Source organism: Peromyscus californicus, unplaced genomic scaffold, assembly GCF_007827085.1.
Source record: "Peromyscus californicus insignis strain IS unplaced genomic scaffold, ASM782708v3 Scaffold_5__1_contigs__length_169319896, whole genome shotgun sequence".
In the NCBI taxonomy this organism is placed as follows: Eukaryota; Metazoa; Chordata; class Mammalia; order Rodentia; family Cricetidae; genus Peromyscus; species Peromyscus californicus.
In genome coordinates this window covers 97,674,115-97,699,030 of record NW_026294573.1, presented here as the reverse complement: position 1 = coordinate 97,699,030, position 24,916 = coordinate 97,674,115, and the positions used below count along the sequence as shown (strand labels likewise).

The window sequence follows — 24,916 nt, the reverse complement described above, 5'->3', positions numbered from 1 at the left end:
GGGAGCACAGATAGACCTCCCTAGGAAAGGGAAATATAGAATAAATAGAAAGTTATGAATGCATGGGGGGTGGAATAGAAGGATCAAGTTGGGAGGGGTATCGGAAGAGGGGGACAATGGAGAGAATATGGGGAGAAACAGCTAAAATTAAGGGTCATTTGAGAGGTATTATGAAAATTTACTGCGAGTAGAAGCTTCTTAAAATACATACATATATGAATTGATCTAACTGAAATCATCAAATCATGGGAGACACAGAGCTCTAATTGCCATCTCTTGTCACTAAATGAAGCTTCCAGTCCCAGGATTTGGTTACATATAATTGAGTTGTTAGCCAAAGGTGTCCCATGGGTAGGTATCCTCAAACAACTCAGACTGTTGCCAAGACTATAGGTTGCTCTCCACAAACTGACAGTAAGGTCCCATTGCTAAAAGACAACACCTACACAACTCAATGGACATGGAGAAGTAGAAATGGTGCCTACATACAGCCTTCACCGCTATGTTCTAGCATCTTTGACACAGGAAGATACTCTACATGCTACCAAAAGAGAAACATGCCACGAGTCCTTGGATTGATAATGGTGTCCTGTCCTGCAAGATATGCTAGTACAATGGTGGCACAAAGCTTGTGGGAGTAATCAATCAATATCTGATTTGACTTATGGCCCATTCCAGGAGATGAAGTCCATACTTGACATTTCTTGGGGTGACCAAGACCCTGAAACTAGACAGCTCAAGGATCTAGAGTAAACCCAAATACTATTGTTCTAAAAAGCATAGTAGCAATAAAATGACTCCTAATGACATTCTTCTATACTCATAGATCAGTCCCTACTCTGCCATAATCAGAGAAGTTTACTCTCATAACAGCTGAGAACAAACACAGAGACACAAAGCCACACATTTTGCAGAGAATGAGAACCTTGGAACATTCAGCCTCTAAAAGGATGTCTCCATCTACTCCCCTCAGGGTTCAGGGAACCCCATGGAACAGGAGGCAGAAAGAGTATAAAAGCCAGAGGGGGATGGAGAACACAAAGTAAACAAGGCCCTATAAATCAACCTGATCAAAGCACACATGGACTCACAAAGACTGAAGCAGCAGGCACAGGGCCTGCATAGATCCGCACCAGGTCCTCTGCATATACATTATAACTTCCAGTTTAGTGTTTTTATGGGATTCCTGTGTGGAACAAGTAGGTCTCTGTTTCTTGTGCCTTATCTTGGACTCTTTCCTTTCTGTTTGTTTGTTTTGTTCAATTCCAATGCGTTTTTGGTCTATCATATTATATTTTATTATTATCCTTTAGAAGCCTGTTTGTTTTCTAATGAGAGACAGAAAGGGATTGTATCCGGTTGGGAATGGGAGGGTGGGGAGGAGCTGGGAGAAGTAGAGGGTGGGGAAACCATGATTAGTACATATTATAAATCTATTTTCAATAAAAGGAGGAAAAAGAAGAAAAAATCAGTCTATCTTCTTTCAAGAAGTCAGACTATCTGGCAGTGGTCCTTATGAATAACAGCTGGTTGCCAGTTGAGTGGTGGGGCCTGCTGTACAAAGGTCAGGCTTTCTCCTGTTACTTAAAATTTTAGTCCTCCCTTCTGCATGATTTGGGACGATTTTTCACAGTTTCATTACCTTCTTGGCCCCTTAAAATACATCTGAATGTGAGATCTCTGCCCTGGGCCATTAGTTCTCAAACCTTTATTGTGCATATATGAATCACCTGGGGAATTTTATTTCAGAAATGCAGGTGTGAGGTCATAGAATATCATTTAAAGGAACCCATTGAGACAGAAAATCTATTTGTTAAAAATAAGCACATATAGTTTCACTCCAGCTGATTCCCAGACACATATGGTAAATCACTTTAGATTAGACTCTTAGAATAATGTGGGCCCAAAGGGTGATACACCGAATCACGCGTGGACACAGTCTCCTGTGAAGCTGTTTGTTTTGTAAATAGGTTTTGAAGCTTCAACCTCAGCGGTAATGGACATGCTGAGTACAGGAGGCAGGATTTGAAGTTATCGGAACACTGCTCACACAGAGATTGCCGCCTCTCACAGAGGTGTCACACATAGTGACAGACAAGCAGGGAACAGGATGGGAAGCTAGGGGTAGTGTTGACTAATACAGGCCCATTTGAACTCTTGTCTGTTTTGTTTGAAAGCAGATGCGGGTCACAATAGAGTCTTTTCCACTGATGGTTATTTCCAGCAATTTTTGTTTTTTTATCCACTTGACTTTCTCTAACTTGAATGTCAGGAGTTGTTGGCTACAAAAGATGTTGAATTTGGCTTGACGGAGGGAATGAGGATTCAGGAAGGCACTGTCAAAAAGACATGAGAAAACACCACTTTCCTCTTACTTCTGGTCTTTGGGAAGTTTAAAAATGACTTGGTGGAAAATGAAGGCAGCATAAAACGTTTTACAGGGTAATAGAAACAGGTTCATTATTTCCTCTGACTCCACATTCTACTTTTGTTCTGACATCTGACTATCCATTTCTCTAGTGGTCTTGAACTCTGTCCACCACAGTGAGAAAGGACCCTTTTTTGTAATACAGTATAAATTCATAGGTTCAGTTTGGGAGATGATAGTTTCCCATGGCTTGAGGTTTTTGCACTAGAATAGGGTCACCAACTTAGTTAATTGTCATGGAGCATCTATCAGGAGCCACAAACTTTGTAAAGGTTCAGTATAGTGGAGGAAAGAGACACAATACTAATGAATTGCTACATTAGGGTGCAATATAAAGAAAAAGAATATATATGTCACGTAGGAGTAAAAGTGATTTATTGTGGTAAGGAGATGGTGGGCCAGGCTCCCTGCATGGAAGAGGTGAGATGTGAGAGGAAGTTGGAAAGGTGCACGAGAGTTTCAATAGACACATGGGGAATGGCATGCCAACATTGAGAGAGCACTGGGTCACATTGCACCTATAGGAATTGCTAGAGAACAAAGTGAAAGTTGATAGCAAGAAGAAATGAACAGAGAATTGAGCAAGAAGGAGGTGCCAAAGGGTCTTCAACTGAACCTTGAGCTGCTTAGAATTCATCCTATAGGTTAGTGTTTGACAGAGTGTAGGTGGCTCATGGGATGATTTCAGGTTGTTCAGGGACTTGACATTAAATAACACTGAATCACAGAGTGAGAAACTTAATCCCTTTTCAATTAGCATTTAACCCAGCTGTTTAGCCAAGGAGAAAGCCTCCATTTGGTGTCATTATGTCTCACACTTTCCCAGCACCTGGAAATTTCCTCTTAAAAGGTAGCTCAAGTTCAGACTAGGCAAGGATACCTGGCTAGAATTACCTTCATTTCAGTGTGTACCTATTTGTAGTTAATGTCCATTATGACAGGTGGTTCATCTCTTTCATTAATGTTATGAAAACATTTCTTAAAAGTAAATGTCTTGGAAACACTAAGTTAACTAAATATATTAATAATAGATGCTGCAGAGAGAAAGCACAACCGTTAAGACAGTCCACAAATGCCTAAAGTCCTGGGACACACTGCTGTCAATTTAGAGGGGTGGGGGAAAGGACTGTAAGAAGCCAGTGACCTGGGTTTCTTTCTGTCAGCAACTTGGATGGCAGGTGGTAGGGGGACAAGAGAGGAGGCAGAGAAGCCAGATAGGAGGTCACTAGAATTCTGTGGGCAGAGATGGGGACTGGCTCGGGATCTTTCGTAGTATTACTTCTGCCTTTTTCATTTCATCAAAGAGCATCTGCATGGTTTACTTGGCAGTGCACAGAGGTAAATCATCAAGTGACTTGGAAAGTTTGAAATGCAAAGGTATTTATGTACCTCCTGCCTTGCAAGGGTTAATGGGGGCTTTGTTTGAAGATATGGTATAGGTCTGATCACTTCCCACTATGGAGTACTATGAAAAACTAATGCAGTGTTGAATGGAACCAATGAATTTTTGTGACAAGAAACTAGTCAAATTAACTTGCTGCTTTGATTTTCCAAATGTCTGCCATTCCAACTTATGTCTTGGCTGTTATCTGTCTATCATGTCTGCTCCCTAAACTCCAGTTTTTCCCCTTAGGTCTAAGGTGGGCAGCCCAGTGTTCTGATTTCCCTTTGAGATTGCAAGAGATTCTTGCTACATTTTCAAGGTTTTGTTAGGGAAGCATAAAATCTGAGTTCTCTTTCTTCTAGCCTTTTTTTTCCCTGGCTGCTGTCAACAACATAGAATAAACACTCTGTGGGCTGGGGAGATGACTCAGTCAGGAGAGTGCTTCCTGCTCAGGCCTGAGGAACCAAGTTTAATCTCTAGCCTTCCTGTAACAAAGTCAGATGTGGCAGCATGCATCTATAACCCCAGTGCTTGGGGGGTGGAGAGGGTACAGAGACAGAAGAATCTCCATGTCTTGCTGTGAGCCAGTCTAGCTAAACTGGTGGGCTCAGTGAATTTGTTTAAAATAATATGCAGACATACAAATGTGTGTGCACATGCATGTATGAACACACACGTGTACCTGAGCACACGCACACGCACACACACACACACACACACACACACACACACACACACACACACACACAGAGAGAGAGAGACAGAAAGAGAACCACTCTGGTCCATTACATGAGGGTGGAACAAGATTGGGATGTTCTTATTGCCGAATTAATATTGGTTGTTAATTGGTATGATTTGGGGTCTTGAGTGTTAAGCCACGTATCTGGTTCTCCTTCCTGCTCCATTGTCTTCTGGGTCTCAAATAGAAAGCCTCTCTTACAGATGAAGCTTAACAACTGCAGGGCTGTTAATAGCACTGTTCCACTGTTTGATGGGTCAAGCAGGCTTTGGCAGCCTTGCCTGAGGTCTTAAAAGCTACGAACAATGTTGTTTCAATGGCAAAATCAATCTTAAATTGAGCATAATTCATTGACAGGTTATGACAGCTTGGGTGTATTGCTGTCTCTCTCTCTTTATATATATATATATATATATATATATATATATATATATATATAACATATATAATATATATTGCAGAATAACCTTTTTTTTACATGAATTGATTAAAAATTATATACACACTGTAATTCCTGGAGATCTTGTACTTTCTGAGTACTTTCTTCTCAACAGAATGACAGAGGTTTATCATGCAAGTTGTTGGAAGGCCTTGAGGACCAGCTCTGTAATTTTGCTGACAATTATTGCCTTGCGTTCTGCCAGCATTAGGGAAGATGTGTCTGACTCCTTGCATGCCAGTAGGAGAGGAATGTCTTTTTAACTATAAGTCCTCTTAAAACATGGATACTTGAATACATTCTCTTATGGGCTGAGTCCCATTCCAATTGTTTGAAATACTCTAGTAGAAAGTGATTGTTTTTAAGGCATGTGTTTCATTACACTGGAGTGTTGGATGAAGAAAGAAAGACTATTGCATAACAAGATTTTTTTTTTTTAAGCAGAGGCATGGCATGAAGCTCAGAGTATTGAGCTACATAAGTACTGAATGAATGGATGGATGGATAAAAGGACTTTGCTTTAGGAAGGTTATTCTGGCAGCAGGTGCAACATGGGCTGATAGAAGGAACCTGGAGGTTTAAAAGCTGCTTAAGAATGTCAGTAAGAGGTGAAAATAAGGAAGGATGGGGATACAGAAAATATACAGCGAGAAAGGTAACAGAATTTGGTGTGAAGAGAGAAGCATAGGATATGAAAATCCATATAGATGAGGTTGAACACCTTAGGGCACTGTGAAGTCTTTTGAGCTTAAGGGGAGAACTGGAGCTACATTTGAGATTCCAGTCAGAGGTTCCTGGTGTCAGAGTGTGTGGCACACCAGATATGGCCATTGCTTCAGTGTCTACCGCTCCATGTTTGGATTGTACCCACATATAGATTGTGTTGTGGGTGGTTCAAAAGAGAGTTCATCTATTCTCTCATTTAACATTGCTGTGCTCATGCCTGCCTTGGGGTCTTTGTGCCTTGTGTTCATCTGAATTGTAGTGTATTTCCATCAGAAGTTGTATGGTAGGCTCCCTCCTTCAATCTCTGGTGTCACTCCTCAGACAGGCCTCACTTGACCAACTAGAGTAGCTCTCAATCCTTTCCACTGCTTTGCTTTTCTTCATTGTACTTGTCTTTACCTAATAACAACACATCCTGTAAGTGTCTGGTCACGTGCCCTATTTCCTGTCTCTCTGACTAGAATGTGAGTTTTCAGCTTGCAGGGGAGCACCGCTTCACTGCTGATTTTGAAGGCTCATATTGAACTTCCTAGTCAAGAACATGGCCACTGCTGAGTGGCCTAGGAGGGGGAGGGAGGTGCACACTAACTTGGGAAGGAGATGCCACTGTGTGTGGATTGAGAGAATAAGAGGGACTGGAGAACTTGGACTGAGAGACACAGGAAATATAGTTGGGTGGTTTCTTAGAGCTGCCAAGTTGTACAGACTCCAAACTTGCCTGTGCTGAAAGCCACATCCATACAGGTCACAGCAAGTAGGGGGCAAAGCTGGTATTCAGAGAGAGGGTGGAGTGGATGTGAGAGAAAACCCAGGAGCTCCTGAAGAGGGCAAAGGAAAGTGTACTTCACATTCCTCTACTGGTGCAGCCTGGCCACACTTCGTGTGCTTCTGTCCCTTGCTCTTTGCAGCACTGTCCGAAGGAACACACTCTGGAAATGGAGTTATTCTGTGTCAGGTGTCCATTGCAGGGGCCACCTCCCATCTGTGCCATCTGGCTACTTGAGACATGGTTTGTGTGCTTGAACAATCTATGCCAAAATGTATGTCATTTTGATTAAGTAAATTTAAACATCTATATTTGAATAGATGGTATCATGTCGAACAGTGAAGTAGTACTTGTTATTATAAAGGGTCAAAGACAGAGGCATAATCAGTCAACAACAGAGAAATAAAAGGAAAAAAAATCCATCACGATGTCATGAGAACTTGGGCAGAGAGTATTCTGTAGCATCAGGAACATGGAGTAGTCCATAGCAACATAATTATGAAAGATGATTGGCTTTTAAAGTTCCATGAATTGCAGTTATCTATTTTTTTTTACTAGAAAAATGAGTTTAAATAACAGAGGTGAGGTAAATTAATCATGACATAAACCATTCAAAGAAAATATTAATGACACAGGAAGAAAAGTGTTTTCAGTATGTGGAGAAGCTAGAAGGGGAACTCATAACACAGCCTGATTCCAGTCATTCAACACATACATGTGTCTACATACATGGTAGATTCGTGGGTGATTTCCAGTTTATAGTTGACATGTTGTTGTCAGAAATATCTTCATGGCTATTGTCTTAGTGAGGAGAAACAATGGGTGAGATGAATGGCACACTCCAGTCAATAAATGGCTGCAGAGCCAAAGTTGTAGAAAAATACAGTTACTAAAAAGTTACCAGTATAAATTTTCAAAGTTAGCAAGACTCTTCCCATTTCTCTCAAGCCCTGTGGACAGACATTGGAGACATCTTACTTCATGGTTTCTAGCTGCGATATCAATACACTGGCAGAGTAGCCGAGGTCTTTCCATCTTCTTAGCAAAAAGTGGAAGAAGCTTTCCCTGTGATACACTTTTCACAGTCAAAAGTAAAGAAGCTAAATAGCATCTGGGCATCCTTCACCAGCCACCCTGCGAGGTTGGATTCGCGGGATGCTTGTATTTACAGAACACTAGATGGCGCTCTACGCCTGCCACCAGGTGAAGACAGGCTGGAGTCATTCAGGTATGGATTTATCATTTCTCTTTAGACACATTGAAGCATTTCTTATTTTTTTTTTATTGTGAGCCTACCCTTTAATATCTGACCCATCTCTCCTGACTTAAAGGATTTCCTTATGTGTGGAACCCAGTGTGTGAAGAGATCTAACCCTTTGTATAGCATCAGCACATTAGCCTTTGTGTATATGAGTCTCAGTGCAGGCTTGCTGGCATTAATCCACAGTTCCCAGAAGCAAATGGTTTAACACAATCCCTCTGATTGGAATAGAACATTCTACAGCTGAATTGGGCTATGATTCTACTTAATAAAAACATACCAAAATTTTTGCTCACCAGGAGCTGGAGAGTTGGCTGAGCATTTAAGAACACTGATTGCTCTTACAGAGCAAACCAGGGGTCAATTCCTAGCACCCACATGGTGGATCACAACTTTCTGTAACTCCAGTCCCAAGGAATCTAATGGCCCCTTTCCTGACTTCAGCAGGTACCAGGCATGCACTTTGTACACATACATACATACAGGCAAGACAGTAATATACATAAAATAATAAAATAAATTTTAAAATTTGTTCATGGAAACAAATGCCATTTTTAATCTTGAGTGTATTAATGCAGTGTCTGTCTGACTTCTGACTGGGGCCTTTTGATACAAAACAACAAAGAGACAAAATCCAAACCCACAAATATCAGTGGGTTGCATTCAACTTGTACAGCCATTTGAGTGCTTGGTGGTGCAATACTGTTAAGAATGTTGAGCTAATAACCACCCCTAACTGAGAAGATGGTACCGACAGCCCGTTTCTAAGTCGTTCCTGGAGAGAACACAGGAATGCACAGGTAGAGCTATGGAAATACACAAGTGGAGGTATTGATTGGAATTGTGCAGATTCAGAGTCCCGAAAAAACACAAAAATGGATTCCAAATACACAGGAAAATCTCACTTTTTTTTTGGTTTTTCGAGACAGGGTTTCTCTGTGTAGCTTTGCGCCTTTCCTGGGACTCACTTGGTAGCCCAGGCTGGCCTCGAACTCACAGAGATCCGCCTGGCTCTGCCTCCCAAGTGCTGGGATTAAAGGCGTGCGCCACCCCCGCCTGGCCGAAAATCTCACTTTTATAACACAGAAATTCCATCAACTCAGAGTGACAGAGGCTCAGCAACCACATAGTCTAAATTTTTGGAAACCCGCTTACACCTCCAGCATTCTTTTATCTCTTTCTTTGATGACAATCTCGATTTGAGTAATGATATGAGGTGGGACCTTCTTTACTTGAGGAGAAATAAAACTCACAGAAATAAGTGAGGCTTAGTGGGGTGGCAAAATCTTCTGCTGGTCTGGGTGCAAAAGTTGACAGCGTGTGCAAGTATGAATGTTTACAAACAATGACCAGTGTGCAAAAACTAACAACTGTAGCTTTCTTCTCTGGGATATTTACAGTTTGAGACCAATAGCATACAGAGACTTCCTACCAAGAGGTGCTAACTCTTCCCCTGTGTTGTATTTAACAAACAAACTGAGCTTCCTTGGCTGTTTCTTGTGTTACTGTGCTCCATCAGAGTGAATACAGCATACCTGACCCCAACTTTTCCACCTATATGTATATTTGTTTGTTCTTTCTTCTTCATCTCCTTGATGCCCAGCCATGACTTCTCTGGTAGAGTGGACATGCATATGGTGCTGTGCACATACATTGCTTTTGCAATCAGAAAAGTCCCTTAAAGTTGTGTGCATACAGCCTTGATATGTTCAACTTAAACTAAAACAAAAGGAATTCACTTCATGTGGAGCTGTGGAGATCCTAAGTGGGTAAAGTGCTTGACAGGCTATCTTGAGGACCTGAGTTCAAATTCCTAGAGGCACTGCACATTTGTGACCCCACTGCTTTTTTGGCAAGATGAAAGTGGGACCAGGAGCTTGCCGGCCAGCTAGCCTGACATACACAGCAGTAAAAAGCAAAGATATTATGTTTCATACAACGTGGAAGGCAAGGGCTGACAGATATGGTTGTCTTCTGACCTTCATATATGTGCTGCGGCAACATGTGTCTGTACTTTACACACACACACACACACACACACACACACACACACACACACACGGAGAAAAACAGAAACACAGATAGACAAAATCAGAGACAGATGCACCCACAAACATACCACACACATACACTCTCTCTCTCTCTCTCTCTCTCTCTCTCTCACACACACACACACACACACACACACACACACACACACACACACACACAGACAGAGAATGAGAAAGAGATATATACATATCGAGAGAGAGAGAGAGAGAGAGAGAGAGAGAGAGAGAGAGAGAGAGAGAGAGAGAGAGAGAGAGGTGTTTGTGAGAACTCCTTATCTGCAAGCCTTTGCAAACAGCACACTACTTATTACCCTGTAAACTCTGAATTGATATAAGCCATCATGGCAAGTCATAGTCACATTGTTGAAGCTCGAAGCCCGTAGAGAAAAGAGGAAAGTTTTGAACCTTCAGGCTATGTTGAGGCAACTTTATCCCCTTCTAACAAAAAGCTGAAAGCATCAGTTGACTCCCTGCTGTTGGTGGGCAGAACCACTGGGTTTTAGAAGACAAGAGCATGCACTTGATTCCTCAAACTTTTTCTCCAGCTCCAGAATGCATACATTGAAATAGAAGTCACCTTCCCATAGCGAGTAAGGCCAGGCTATTCCTTTCTAGCTCTTATTTTTCTTCTTTTTGTATAAGTTTGGGTGGACATGTGTATTAACTTTTTGATTGTAGCTATAACAAAATACCAGAAACTTAATGACTTAGGAGGACACCTCATGCCTTCATTACCTGTGACTAGAAGTCTTAATCTATTACATAGACCTGAAATTGAGCTGTGTGCAGGGCAGTATCCGTAGTGCAAGGCAGCTCTGTAAGGAAGCCCCTGTTCCCTTTCCTTTGCAATTTCTAGTGACTGTCAGTATTCCCTGGCATATGTCTTTTTTTCCTCCATGTCTCATATTTACCTTCTAGAAAACCAACTCAATCTGTTTCTGTCACTGTACCACCACAATCTGGCTTCTTCTTGCATCATCCTCACCCAGAACCTTGTGATTACACTGAGTCCACATGAATATACTAACATAACCTCTCTACCTCGTGTTACTTAGTCACATTTTTGCAGGTTCTGAGAGTTTGGGCATGGACATCTTTGAGAGACCATTATTTAGTCTGCCAGATAATAATAATTGAATTCTTGCACAGACACATACTACTGGTCCTCCATCTTTGTTACATTCTTCTTTATTAGCCCAGTTGGGAACTGGTAGATGCTATTATAAGAATATCCAATCATTGAATCAATCAATTATATTCAAGGAGGAGGAGGGGCAAGAGGAGGAAGAGGAGGAGAGAGGCGGGGAGCCATCATTGGGAGGAAAAATGGTAGAGGTAGGAGGGAAAGAAAGGGCAATAGATTTGATCAAAACACATTATACTCATTTGCAAATATTAAAAATACACTTCGAGGCCAGCCTGGGCTACCAAGTGAGTTCCAGGAAAGGCGCAAAGCTACACAGAGAAACCCTGTCTCGAAAAACCAAAAAAATAAATAAATAAAATAAAATAAAATAAAATAAAATAAAAAAAATACACTTCAAAAGAAATGTCCCACAAACTCCAAGTTCAAGTCACATATTCAACAGAATCTTTTTCTGAGCATTGACACATTTGCTGATGAAGTGATTGTCATTTCCCTTCTATGTCCCTCATGTTTTGCTATTCAGTATCCTGTGAAAAATCTAGGGTAGCAGATAAGGACAGGCTTGAGAGTTCTTCACTAGAAACATCACAATGCGACTCTTAACCATTGTAACTGCTCCAGAAATCCAACCACCTTGGAGCCGTATCAAGAAGCAATGAGCTGCAACTAAACCTCACAGTTCACTTCACTGGTGACTACCTCTACAGTGCACTTTAATTGTTGGTGCAATTTAGGAGACCACAGCTCTTGGTAGGATTTCAAAACAGCAGGTTTCTTTATTTATAATTTATTCTCTGTCTTGGTTCAATAAAGCAGGAAGTCCAAAGCCTTGTTCCACACATGCTGAAAGTGTACAAGTAGTAGTTTACTGTAGAAAAAAAGCAGGTATATCAACACATGCAATCGTTGTCATCATCAACAGCATCAGTAGTAGCAACACTATCATCCCCATCATCATCATTGCCACCACAATCATCATCATCAGCAGCAGCACTATCATCACCATCATTATCACCACCATCATCATCACCATCATCTTCAGCACCAGCAGAACTATCATTATCATCATCACCACCATCATCATCATCAGCAGCAACAGTACTATTATCACCACCATCATCATCATCACCATCATCTTCAGCACCAGCAGCAGCAGAACTATCATCATCATCATCCTCCTCATCATCATCAGCTTCATCACCATCAGAACATCTTGTACTTGGGTACTACTTTTTGCATCCATGATGTGTACTCACAATAAACTTACAAAATGATCACAATTTATGATTCAGTAAATTGAAGCATGGAGAGATTGGGCATGTTTCCCAAATGATATGTCCAGGAAGTTGTCAGACTAAGATTCAAATATAGCTATGTACTTTAGTCTGTTTATCTCCCATTAAACTCATATAAATTCTCCTGCCTCAGCTTCCCAGTGCTGAGATTACAGGTATGAGTCATCATGTTCAATGGGAGTCTCTTATTTACTGCATTACATTGTCTCTATTTGTTATTATTTTTCTTGTTGCATTATAAAACAAGAATATGTATGCTGTATACTTTATAAAGCAAGTATGAGGATGAAAGAAATATTTTTGATGAATGTAAAAAAGTTCTGTGACTTATTTTCCCTTTAATCCTTCCTATTGAAGTATTGAGAAGATGCCTGCACTCTTTCAAAATCATGGCCTCTTTTTTCATTAGCCTTATACACACACACACACACACACACACACACACACACACATATATGTATATTAGTCATATATATGTAACAATGAATAATATATATCGTGTGTGTGTGTGTGTGTGTGTGTGTGTGTGTGTGTGTGTGTGTGTGTTTGTGTTCATATGGGAACAAAATGTGGACTTCAAGTCTCTGTTTACAATTGCTGCTAACATTTTTAAGAATGCTCTTATTTTTTGCATTTTTAAAAAATTTCTTTTACTTTTTTCGAGATTATAACATAATTACATAACTTTCTCCTTCCCTTTCCTCCCTCTAAGCCCTTCATATACCCTTCCTTGCTCTCTTTCAAAATCATGGCCTCTTTTTTATTAGTCATTGCTGTACACACACACACACACACACACACACACACACACACACACATATATATATAAATGCATATACAAATATATTTCTAATAATAAATGCAGCCTGCTCAGTCTGTATAGGGTTACCTTGTATCTATGTTTTCAGGGATGACTTTTGGTATTGGGAAACCATTGGTGCATTCTTCCTGGGGTAAGACTATTTCTCCAGGTCTTAGTATTTCTTGAATGCTTCTAGTTCTTTGCATCTGGCTGAGGCCTCTTGGGTTGTCTTCTGTCTACTTTAGCATGTCTGTTGTCATTGTTCATGTTCAGCTCATGTTTAGGTAGACAGTCATGTTGGTGAGACTTCATGCATGTAGCTTCTGACATTGGTAGGAGACAAAAATCCCACAGCAAACTCCCTATCCTTTAGTTCTTGCAATCTTTACATGTCCTCTTACACAAGGATCCCTGAGCCTTATGTGTGGGAGTCATTTTTGTAGATGTATCTGGTGGGACTCAGCTCTACAACTCTGTATTTTGTCTGGTAAAAGTGTTTTTATTTGAGCATTTCATATATAAGTACACCATATTTACTTCCTTTCTACCCCATCCAGCTCCTCCTATAGGTGCCAGCCATATTCATACCCACATATATGATATAATATATTCATATAGATACATATATATATTATATCATGCTCAGTCCAATTAGTGTTTGTCTTATTTATAAATGATTAGAGTTGACCCCTTATGCTATTAACATTTTTATAAATAAAATTTCAGACCACATTTTTTTTTCCAGAAAAATGTCATACTTTATGTATACTTTCGTAGGATTTTTTCCTACTTCTGTGGGTCAGTAAATATATTCTCATTTTGAATGACTGCACAGCAATCCATGTCATGATTCTACTAAATTCCCACAGTTGAAAATGTCATGTGTAATGTATTTTGAACAACCGAAGCTGGAAATAGACAAATCTCTGCTTTTCACCCTGGTCCCACAGATGTTACATACATCATGACAGTTTCTGGTTTGTTCCACTGGAAGCTAAAAAACATGCTAAGTGCAGAGTGAGTTATTAATTTTTTCTTCTTCGTGAGTACTTAAAAGACAGCTGTCCCCACTTCTCTGTATGTTCATACATTATTCTCTGTCTTACAGGACTCAAGGAGATAACATCACTGCACTCGTGATGAAGTCCCAAAAGGCACAGGCACTGTTAAGACATATGATGAAACCCTTCCTAGATTAACATTTCAGTAAGTAACAAGGGTATATACTGCAGCCTGACGGACAAGAGGAGCTTGTCCCACTTCTCTCTAAGCCCTTGAAACCTCATCTCCAGCACAAACCAACCCTGTCCAATCAGAGAAAGGTTTTCCTTCAGTTGTCACACCAGCCCAGGCCAGGTACTCCCTCAATGCAGGAGGTCCAACACACCTGCTCCCTCAGTGCAGGAGGTCTAACACAACCTGACAAGCTCCCTTCAAGGCTCAAGGGCCTTCAGAGAAAACAACAAATCAAACCAAAACCAAACCAAAACAACAGCAACAGAAGATTAGAGTAGTTGAAAGAAAGGACAAGAATTATCTTTGTTTACTTTTCCTCTTAATCTCTGTCCTCCCATCTCATGAAGAAAGGATCAGAAGGACAACTGGGTGTTTTTAAGGCTCCCGTCCACTTGATATTCATGCATCCATTCAAAAAGCAATGCAGTGCACGCTATGCAATATTATTTTCCTTTCTGAGTTGCAGACCACATTTCTTGTGCCGTACTTTTCTCTCTGTGTGACAGTTAGAATAAGCAGGAGAGAAGACAAGAGGAATTCTCATCTCTCTATCATGTTGCTGCTAAAATGAGCAGTAGCATGCTGTGAGAACCCTGCATATTTACTTGGGGAAATGGCTCTCAGTATAGCTGGTTTACAAATTGTTATCAGTTCATTAAGGAATGAGGTACCTGTGCCAGCTTGAGTTGGTTCAAGAAAATTTCTGTTAAGAAAACGTTGAATAAGTCAAGTTGCACACAACATGGGGGTGGGGCAATTCTGTGTTCATAGACTCTTGAATGAAAAATTTGTCACAAACAAAACAAACAACAACAAAAACAACTTGTGGTGGACGTGAAGGACCCAGGAGTCTCACAAGTCTTGTGCATTTCATATTGTAGTTTCTATGGCAGTGTCTAGAGTTCTAGATATTGTTAGGTGTGGCATAAGTAAAATTTGCCATTGGTATAGAAACAGATCTGTGTGTTCCCAAGTGTACTAGTTAATTGTGAACCAAGTTGTTCTTAGAAAGTGAGGTGAGTGGAGAAAAATATGGAGCTCTTTTGACTGATGAAGTAGGGAGATTAAGACATATTTTTTTTTCTTTTTTTGAAACATTGTCTCACCATATAGCTTAGGTTGGCCATGAACCCACTCTCCTTCCTTACCTTCTTGGGGAGCAGAGTCACTTGTGTGGGCCATGGCTCCCAGCAGAAGATTTACTGCCCCTTCTCACCTCCTTGACCAACTCTTTTCTGGTAGTTATTTAGCTAACACAATAGATTTACCCATAGTACTTTTCATTTTCTCATTTGGTTTATGAAACAAATCATAACACTAATAAACACTTTTGATTGACAAGAATAGATGCTCAGAGACAGAGTGACTTGCCCAGGATTATGTCGGCCATAAGAGACAGGTAGATTAGAGATCTTTTTACCATTATTTCATAGTTTTTGGCCATTTTTCTAAAGTGGTAGAGATTTGACTGAAGTATTCATAAAACAAAACCTAAAAGCACAAACTAGCATGGTACTCTCTGCAACACTGGAAGATACAAAGCACTAAACATCTAGTCATTGATATTAGTACTCAACTGTAATTGAGTTATAATTAAGTCTAATGTATAATAGTAAAATAAGATCAAGACCAAATATATTTTTTGTAGACTAGCTGATGTTGGTGCAAATGCAAAGACAATAAGAGAGACTAATTCCTCAATGGGTCGTGTCTGCTACTCTCTTATGCACTACTTATTTAGAGAAAAAATTGTATAATTAGGAAAACAATTTATCAAATTAATAAAAATCATCCAAATTAATCTCAGTCCTCTAATTTTGATGAAGAACCCTAAAAAGATTACTACCAGACAAAAATTTTGCACCACTTGACATTTAAATGTGAAATCACTTTTCAAGTTGCCAGTAATTAGGTGCTACCAGCAGCCATTTGTTAGGAAGCACAGAAAAAAATACCTTTCTGGGGGTGTGGAGAGAGTGAGTGCTATGCTTCACATAGAGCAGTGGGCCTCAATCTTCCTAACACTGCACCTCTTTAATACAGTTTCTCATGTTGTGGTGACCCCAACCACAAAATTATTTTTGTTGCTACTTCATAGCTATAATTTTTCTACTGTTATGAATTGTAATGTAAAATATTTTGAAGACAGAGGTTTGCCAAAGGGGACATGACCCACAGCTTGAGAACCACTGTCATAGAGCAAGCCAAAGAAAACCAACACAACTTAGAACTGGTGTTTTCAAAATCAGTGCCCTTTACTAGTCCTCTTGAGGCACTTGTTACACAGTAGAAACATGTTTTGTCTTTAAAGCCATGAAAAAATACTGTTCTATTAGCCAAGTCCTAAAAAAAAAACCCACAAAAAATAAAACAAATGAAAACAAACAATCTTAAATCCTTAGCTTAGTATTGCCAGAGAAAATGGATCATCTGAAATACTGACTTGTATGTGGAGATAAACATAATGATTAGCACCCATGGCTAATGAGACAAACTGATGGTTGGTTCACTCAACTAGAGTTGGAAAAATTAAGGGATGGGGAGATCATCTCATGAATAAAGTACTTGCCTTGAAAACATGAGGACTTGAGTTTGTTTCCCAGAACTACTGTTTTGAAAAGCCAGGTGAAAACTGACAGATCCCTAGGACTTACCAGCCAGCCAGACTAGCTTATTAGTCCAGGCCAGTGAGAGATTTTGGATTAAATATTTAAAAATAAATAAATAAATAAGGTTAGTGGTTTCTGAGGAAGCACACCTTGGACCTCTACATACACCTGCACACATGTACATGTGTATGTTTAATGTGTATGGGTGTTTATACATGTACACATGCACACACACGCAGTTGGGCATAGTGGTGCAGTCACATTTGAAGCTAATGTACTTGGATCTAAGTCAATTACATTACTTCATTAGATCTGGCTAATGTAAACCAATGTGGCATTTTAACATTAGATATGCATTTTAGCAAAGAATGTGCATCTGTCACTACCTAGCAGGTGAAGTTTTACGGTTAGCTCTGAAGAAAATACACAGAACCCCTAGAAGAAAAAGTACCAAGGGGAGAGGAGAGAGAGAGAGAGAGAGAGAGAGAGAGAGAGAGAGAGAGAGAGAGAGAGCTTTCAAAACTCACTGCAATTTAAATGTGAATGGAACTTGGTTCATGGCAACATCATTATTTGAAAGTCACAGCAATGGAATTCAGAACAAACTGATCTCCTAAGTAAAATGGGTCAGCCTCAGGCAGGAGTTTGAATATGGTGGTGAAGTAGGAATCTTCCAGACGGAACTGTACTTTGACCCATTCCATGTTAATCTTTAATTACATGGTGATAATAAGCGTATGTTTTTCAAAGTGAATAGTTGACTCACTTTGTTTTGGTGGATTCTTCCTTGAAGGAAATTGGAACCTTCCTAGCTGATGACAAATGCTCTCTACTTATGTTTTAATATTTTTGTAAAATTTTAAACATTTATTTGTCAGTATTTAATGTGCATGAATGTTTTTCTTGCATGTTTGTCTGTGTACCACATGCACGCTTGGTGCCCACAAAAGCCAGAAGAGGGCATCAGATCCCCTGGGACTGGAGTTACAGATGGTTGTGAGCCTCCATGTGGATGGTGGGAATTAAACCTGGATCCTCTATAAGAGCAGCTACTGCTCCTAACCACTTAGCATCTTCCCAGCCCTGTGCTTATGTTTTCAATCAGTAGAACATTGAAATAAAACTTGAGTTTTGACCATCTCATTGATATCTCCTTCCATTCAATAACTGTGGTATGATATAAAAACTATCACTCATTAAATAAAACCTTTCTATGAAAAAAAGTCAGCAACCTGAGGGCAAGTGAGAGGACAGCTGCTGCGTCTGCTCTGAAAGCAGTCTGGAACTGTTTGCATACATGGCATGCTTTTGTTTTCCTTGGCTGTGTGGGTAAGTCTACATTCTTCTAGAATACTTTATTCAGGCATCAGATAATCAACAAATGAGGTCATTGTCCAGTAGGCTCCAAAGACAATGCCTAAATTAAGCTGACTTTATTTAATGTGTAAAATGACTTTGACATCTTTTTATATCTAGAAGTTCTTTTAAAAATATTACATCAGTATGTTAGAGAAAGGCCCACTTTCCAGGAGAAGCCAGAGGAAGAGTAGCTATTAATTTTGCTGAAAGCAAAATTGTGCTCGTATCCCAACACTGCACATTACAGTGACTTGGCATCAAACAGAGAATTTTAAATGTAGAATATTGTAGAATGACACTTAACTGATATACTAAAAGTAAGGCAAGGCAAGCTAGATATGTGTGAATTTAAAATGCAAGGGGAGATGGAAGGAGAATCTTCAGTGGGACAAGCTAGGTCTGAGTCACACAATGATCTTTACCTTTCAAGATGTGTACCATGACAAGACAGTGAAAACAGTGATTTAAGACATAGAAGTAAATGCGCATGACTGAGTATTTACTTTATAGCCAGACTGTAAGTGCCTCCCTGGAGGACTTCATTCTCAGAGTGGCCTTAAAGCTTGGAAGCTCACTAATTCTAGACACTGCTTCATGTTTTTATTTTTTTCTCTCTCCCTCATCTCCCTCTTTTCAGTGTGCTGTGAGCTGCATGCATCCATCATGGAACACCAAGGAACACTAATTTGGGGAGAAATTTCTCGCTATTTAAGAGTCTTGCCAAACAATCTGCAAATGGGAAGGAGTTTGGTGACTGTGACCGTTATTGGCAACTCCTGAAGGATTAGGTAATAAGGAAGCAGTGATGAGCAGCCAGTGTGCTGACTCCTGCATTTCATTAGGTCTGCTTCTGCATATGTATTAATAATGGTGTGGCCTGTGAATGCAATTTTGTGTCTATAACACTTTGGCCACTGGCAATGTTGTGCACCCCTGTTTCCTGTGCCTTCTCTTGAATGCTTCGTACAGCCATTCAGATTCAGGTAATAGAAATATTTTAGATAACAGTTAATTAGCCTGCATTCTGCAGATCAAATCTCTATAGCTCTTCATTAAATGCAAATTGCCTGGGTAACTGCTGAAAGGAGCCTCTTCTAACAAAAGAAAATGTTAGTATTCCCCAAGTATTTTAGACATAGATTTTATCCAACTTTTCACTTGCACATTCCCTTACTCACTTCTGTCTCAGCAGATGGACCAAAAATTCGAGGCAGATTAGAAATATCTTGCCAACCAAAGGACAGAGTTATAATGATGCTGAATTACAAATCTTCCGATGTCTAGCCTCTTACTAGCCCAATGTTCATCGAATCCCAGAGCTTTCCTCAGTTTTTCAGTCTTTAAAACGGGACCATTTTCATCCACTGGTCTCCCAATATCTTGTAGAAGATGGCACAAGTTGGTATGACGAAAGCAGTCTACAAATGTTGGGAGCTTCTGTTGGTCTAAAGACCTGTGTTCTTCTTGACTATCAAACCTCCTCATTGTTACTTGTCAACACTTAAGTATGCAAACAGTTTCTTTGTTGAAAATATGTTTAGATTTTTTTCAAACCCACACAAAGAAAACCTAAACTATTACTTGTTTATTTTTAAATAAAGAGAGCAGAAATGTGCTCAACACAGCAATCACATGTCTGGCCTCTGAGCCCACACCATAGAAGGAAGACAGGGACAAAGAATCCACAGAGGAGTCTCCCCATCTTCTTTTATGCTCTCAGTAATTCCAGTGGTTTCTAATATCAACACTGCCAGCCACTGTTCTTGACCCATGGCTTCTCTACTAGTTGCACTTTTAAATTTAAATTTTAAAAGGAAGTCAGAGGGATGTGCTTTTCCTTACACCACAAAGCCCTGGCACGCCTCTGGAAGAAGTAGAAAAGAGCAGCTGCTGCTGTTTTTGTTACAGGCTTTCTGACTTCCCCATGGGAGTTTAAGACAGTGAAGAGTCTGGGGCCCCACCCCCATCCTTTACTCCAGTCTGGATCCCTCGGTCGCTGTCCATGGTTCTGAACCTCAACTTTCAGGTGTCTGGAATCCATTAGATTTCTCTCAGCTTGTCAAAACAAGACACCCCCCCCCCCGCGCGCGCATATGATCTCTACATTCTTCCCTCCACCCACGACCCCTCTAACTGGCATTTTATTTCCGTCTGAGTTTAAAATGTCATATTCTATTTCGACTAAAGTCCTCCAATCTACCACCTAGGGTCATAGTCCAAACCCAAAGGTTATCAAAGTTAAAAAGCCCCATGCTTCCCCCACACTCTTCCTCCCACTCTGGTCCCGACTCCCGGCAGCGCACATCACTCCACGCGCCAGACTCTTCTCACCTGACTCTCCCGCGGAAACTCGTGGCGCACTATGCTGAGCACTGGGATGTGCAGGACAGAGCTGACCAAGTCTAGCTCCATCATCTCGCCCTGGCTCTGAGGGAAGGCCAACAGCGCGGACACCCCCTGCACCACTACGGTGTGGCACACGCTCTGCAGAAAGGAGAAAGGGTCACTGCTCCATGGCGAGCTTGGGGAAGAGAAGGGCATAAGTGGCAGATCGCCCAGGCCCGCCTCAATGGCCATCACTACTTCCAAAGACAGGTTGTAGGGTAGTAGACCTTCCACACGGTTCAGGTTGTCCACGGCGAACAGGAGGGCATCTCGCGGCCACAGGGTCTCGGCCCGGGCGCTCTCCCCAAGCTTCCGGGAGCCAGGCGGACCCCGGCCGTGCAGGGCGCTCCCCAACCAGCGTGCGCCTTGCGAGGGCGCCGGTGGCCGCCAGGTCCCCGACTCTGGTTCATCCCTCTGGGCACCCGCCCTGCCGCCGTCCTGAGCGCGGTTGGCTGAGCGTGGGGCCGTGGTCCAGGGCTGCAAGTGCACCGCGCCCACCCTCACCGCGTGTCCGATGCGCTTGAGGATCTGGCACGGTTGCGGGTGCGATGAGGAGCTGGGCACCCCGGCCAGCACCAGTGCGCAGGGCGGCGGCAGCAGCAGACAGACCCTGCTCAGCAGCCACCACAAACTCAGTCTCCTCATTACTGAGACCCGCAGGGAGAAAGCGCGCCCCCTCCTGCGTCCGGCTCGCCCCTCTGCAGCCTCCGCCGGTGGTCTCCGCCGCCTGAGGTCTCCGCCTCCAAGTCCGGAGCGCAGCTTCCCTAGACACAGTGAAGCGGTCGAAGGAGCTGAACTGGTCCCTGGGCATTCCAAGTTGCAGCCTAGCGGACACCGGGCTGTGTCGGATGCTGTTCCCGGGTTCCTCCGCCTATCATCCTTCTCAAGCACGGCAGGCCGGCGGGCCAGCGCGGGTCACCCGCGGCTTGGGCTCCGGGTCTCTGCCCACCCCATCTGCAGGGCGCCTGGGGCACAGCGTCTGGCCCCACAAGAAGCCGCCAGGCTTGCAAGGGGGCGGCAGTGACAGAAGAGCGGTGCTCTCACTTGGCTGGCTTCTTTTCTCTTGCTGTTCAGTCCAGATGACACCCCCTTATTTACTGGGGTGGCGGAGGAGAGGGCGTTCACGCCCGGGGTGCAGAAAAGCAGCAGCCGAACCTGCTTCCCTTCCCCGCCGGCCACCCTTTCGCGGGCTCCCCCAGCGCCTGCTTCATTTTCCCTCTTTGCGTCCTCTCTTCCTTTCTCTGCCGGGCTTTTTGCCCAGGCGCCACCTCCGTGGCTTCCTCGGAGGAGCGACACAACTGGCCAGCGAAGGGTGGTTCTGCTCGGAGCGCCAAAGTTCTCCCCGCCTCAGCCGGCGCCTCCCTATAGCCTAGCCCTGGCGCCAGCCTGTCGCTTGGCTGCGCTAAACGCCCACTGATGGTGAGATTCTCCTGCCGCACAGTCCCGCGCCCCTGCAAAGTCCTCGCCCCTCAAACGCTGCGAGTTGGTAGTTGGCACAATTCACAATTTTCTGTGGCGGATGAGCGCAAAGACCGAGCCCGGGAGAATTCTGAATTCCGAGTCGCTCCAGAGAGATCTGAAACCCAACTGAAACCCAATGGGTCACAGGGACTGGTTTAAAGACACTGTGACTTTAAGGAGCTTTCCTTGGAGACACCACTCTAAAGGTTTTTTTTTTCCTCTTTCCCCTAGTCCAGGGTATTAAAGCAAGAATTATTTACACATCTGATTTTGTCTTGCTTCTTTGGCAGAGGAACCTTTGCGTTTTTAAAGGGATTGTTGTTTGTTTTTGGGGTGTCCTCAGAATAAAAATAAAGTGGATTCAAAGCAATTCAAGAAATCAAAGTAGGGGCCAGAGAGATGGCCCAGGGGTAAAGGCCTTTGTCACCAAGTCTGACAACTGGAGTTCGATCCCAGGTTCTATGTGGAGAAAGGAAAGAACTGACTCCAGTGCGTTGTCTTCCAACCTGCATGGTTGTACTCCACCTGCTCACACCCATCCCGGACACAAAACCAATAAAATACAACAAAAATACTTTCAGATTCTGAAAAACATTCACCAGTCATCCCTAATATAAACCAAGAGTATCCAAGTAGTAGTTTCTTGTGAGTTATTTCAATTATACAGCAAAACAGAGGTCAATGAGTCCATTATCTAAACTTCCTCTCCATTGAATAATCTGTCATGAGAAGACAACAAAAGGGTCATAGGAAGGCTGGTGAAAGCTTCACAAATAGTAAATTGACTTTATTTCATGTTACAGGATCATTTACAAGGAGGGTGGGAGAGATAACTTATGTGGCAAACAGCACTGATGAGCAACAATTCTGAATCCAATACTACCTCTGAAAAACCATGACCTTGGCAATTTATTTGACCTGCCCTTGCCCTGTTGTTTGGATCTGCTAAATTATTATGAAAAATGCACCAAGCTTTTAGCTCTAAATGCTGTTTGGATTCTTGAGCTCAAGTTCCTATCATGCTTTAAATTTTGGGATGATGAAACTCTAGAAAAAAAAAAAAAGAAAAATCTTGGGAAGCTTGCAATGTGAAGACTGTTTCCCTCAGCACAAAGTAAGTTTGGCAAGACTTAGCTGCTACAGGGACAAAGGGCTTCCATAATTGAGAAATAAAATCAGAATAGGGGCTAAATCAGAAGATAAAGCCCCTCCTCCACCTTGAGGCCTGTCAGCAATCTCCCTTTGTTCCAGAGGACCCCAGTGCTTGAGATACAAAGTGCAGTATAGAATGTACAGTCCTTGCATGGCTCAGAGGATCTTATCTGTGCAAGTAGGAGATGTACTTGTCTGTGCTGGAGTATGGGTGCACTAAAGAGTACGGTATGCCCTTTTTTGACTGTGGCTCAGAACAGCAATCCTTAGGACACGGCATTGCAGGTGTGTGCAGATGGAATCCCCGAGGGAGTAGCTTGGCCTGACTGTGAGATGTATAGTGGATTCACTTCTGGCATCAGGTCTCTCACAAGTTCACCATGACCTTGAGAGATTGGCTGATCTGGTTATTCAAAGAAGAGTGGGTAATCAGCAAATTTCTGAGGCTAGAACTTCTGGAGTTCCTGACACAGCTGTGGTGGAAGCTTGTGAATATTGAGCAAAGGGGAAGAAGAGCTCTCCCTTTTCTGTTTCCTTCTATGTATTTCCTGGTCCTTTCAGTTAGAAGTCATTCCTTTTCGTGTGTGTGTGTGTGTGTGTGTGTGTGTGTGTGTGTGTGTGTGTGTGCACATACGAGCAGAGACCAGAGGTCACTTTCTGGTTTTATCCCTCGGAAGAAGTCTAGTTTATCTTTTGGAACAAAGTCTCTCACTGAGACCAGGAAGTCAATGACTGGGCTAGGATGGATGGCCATTGAGATTCTCTGTATTCTCCTGTCTCTCTTTCTTAGCATTGATATTAAAGGTGCAAACGACCATGCCATGCTTGATTTTTTTAAAAAAGTAGATTCAACTCAGGTTTTTAGGCTTCAGCGACATGCACTTTTCTGACGAGCTTTCTCTCCAGGCTCCATGCTATTCATTTTCCTCTGTCTTCCTTTTGCCACCCAGTTCTCTTCTCTTGTCACTGTGGAGCATCTCTGACATTATTCTCTCTTTTCTTATCTCTTTCTTTTCTTCTTCTCTTTCTTTTTCATGCCTAAAGGATCATCAATTTCAAAACTCTTTCATCACTCAGCAATCAGTTAATAAAACCTACTGTGTGCAGGTATGACTGTAAGGCTATCCTGGGATTAGATGATTAAGCCTCGGGATAAATGGATTCTTCTCTCCTTCTCAAACTAAGATAGTTAATTTCTCAACAAAGTGCCAGCACAAAGATTCTGAGCTAGTGAGAGAGAGAGAGAGAGAGAGAGAGAGAGAGAGAGAGAGAGAGAGAATAAAACACACAATTAAATACACATAGGACATATTATTTAGTGCTCAAGAGATTAAACAACAACAACAACAACAAAGGAATAAAAATGAAGTGTTGGGCTGTGAGTGAGTTGTGATTTTAGACAGGAAAGCCAGGGAAAAACCCTCCAAGAAAGTAACTTTTGAATAAACAGATAAAGGGAGGTAAGGGGGTGATCTGTGTGAATGTTTGTGGCAAGGATTACCAAGTGGAGGAAACAGTAATTGAAAGGGTCCTTAGGCAGCAATGTTTCTGGTGTATTTGAGTAAGAGTGAGGGGTCCAAAGTTGCCAGAGCAAGCCAACTCACAACAGCCACAGTGGTGGGTGGTAGGAGCAGAAAGGCTGGAAAGAGGAGGCAGATAGCGGAAACCAGCAATGG

General features: G+C 42.0%; 1 protein-coding gene across 1 annotated transcript in view; it reads right to left on the bottom strand.

Annotated features, from left to right (window-relative positions):
- Positions 1–21,278, bottom strand: part of Grin3a (glutamate ionotropic receptor NMDA type subunit 3A) — a 197,043-nt gene extending 175,765 nt beyond the window's left edge. The window contains exon 1 of the mRNA XM_052718787.1: positions 20,574–21,278. Within this exon, the coding sequence (XP_052574747.1) occupies positions 20,574–21,272 (699 nt within the window). The 5' untranslated portion in view covers positions 21,273–21,278. The remainder of the gene's footprint in view (positions 1–20,573) is intronic.
- Between the last annotated feature and the right edge of the window lie 3,638 nt (positions 21,279–24,916).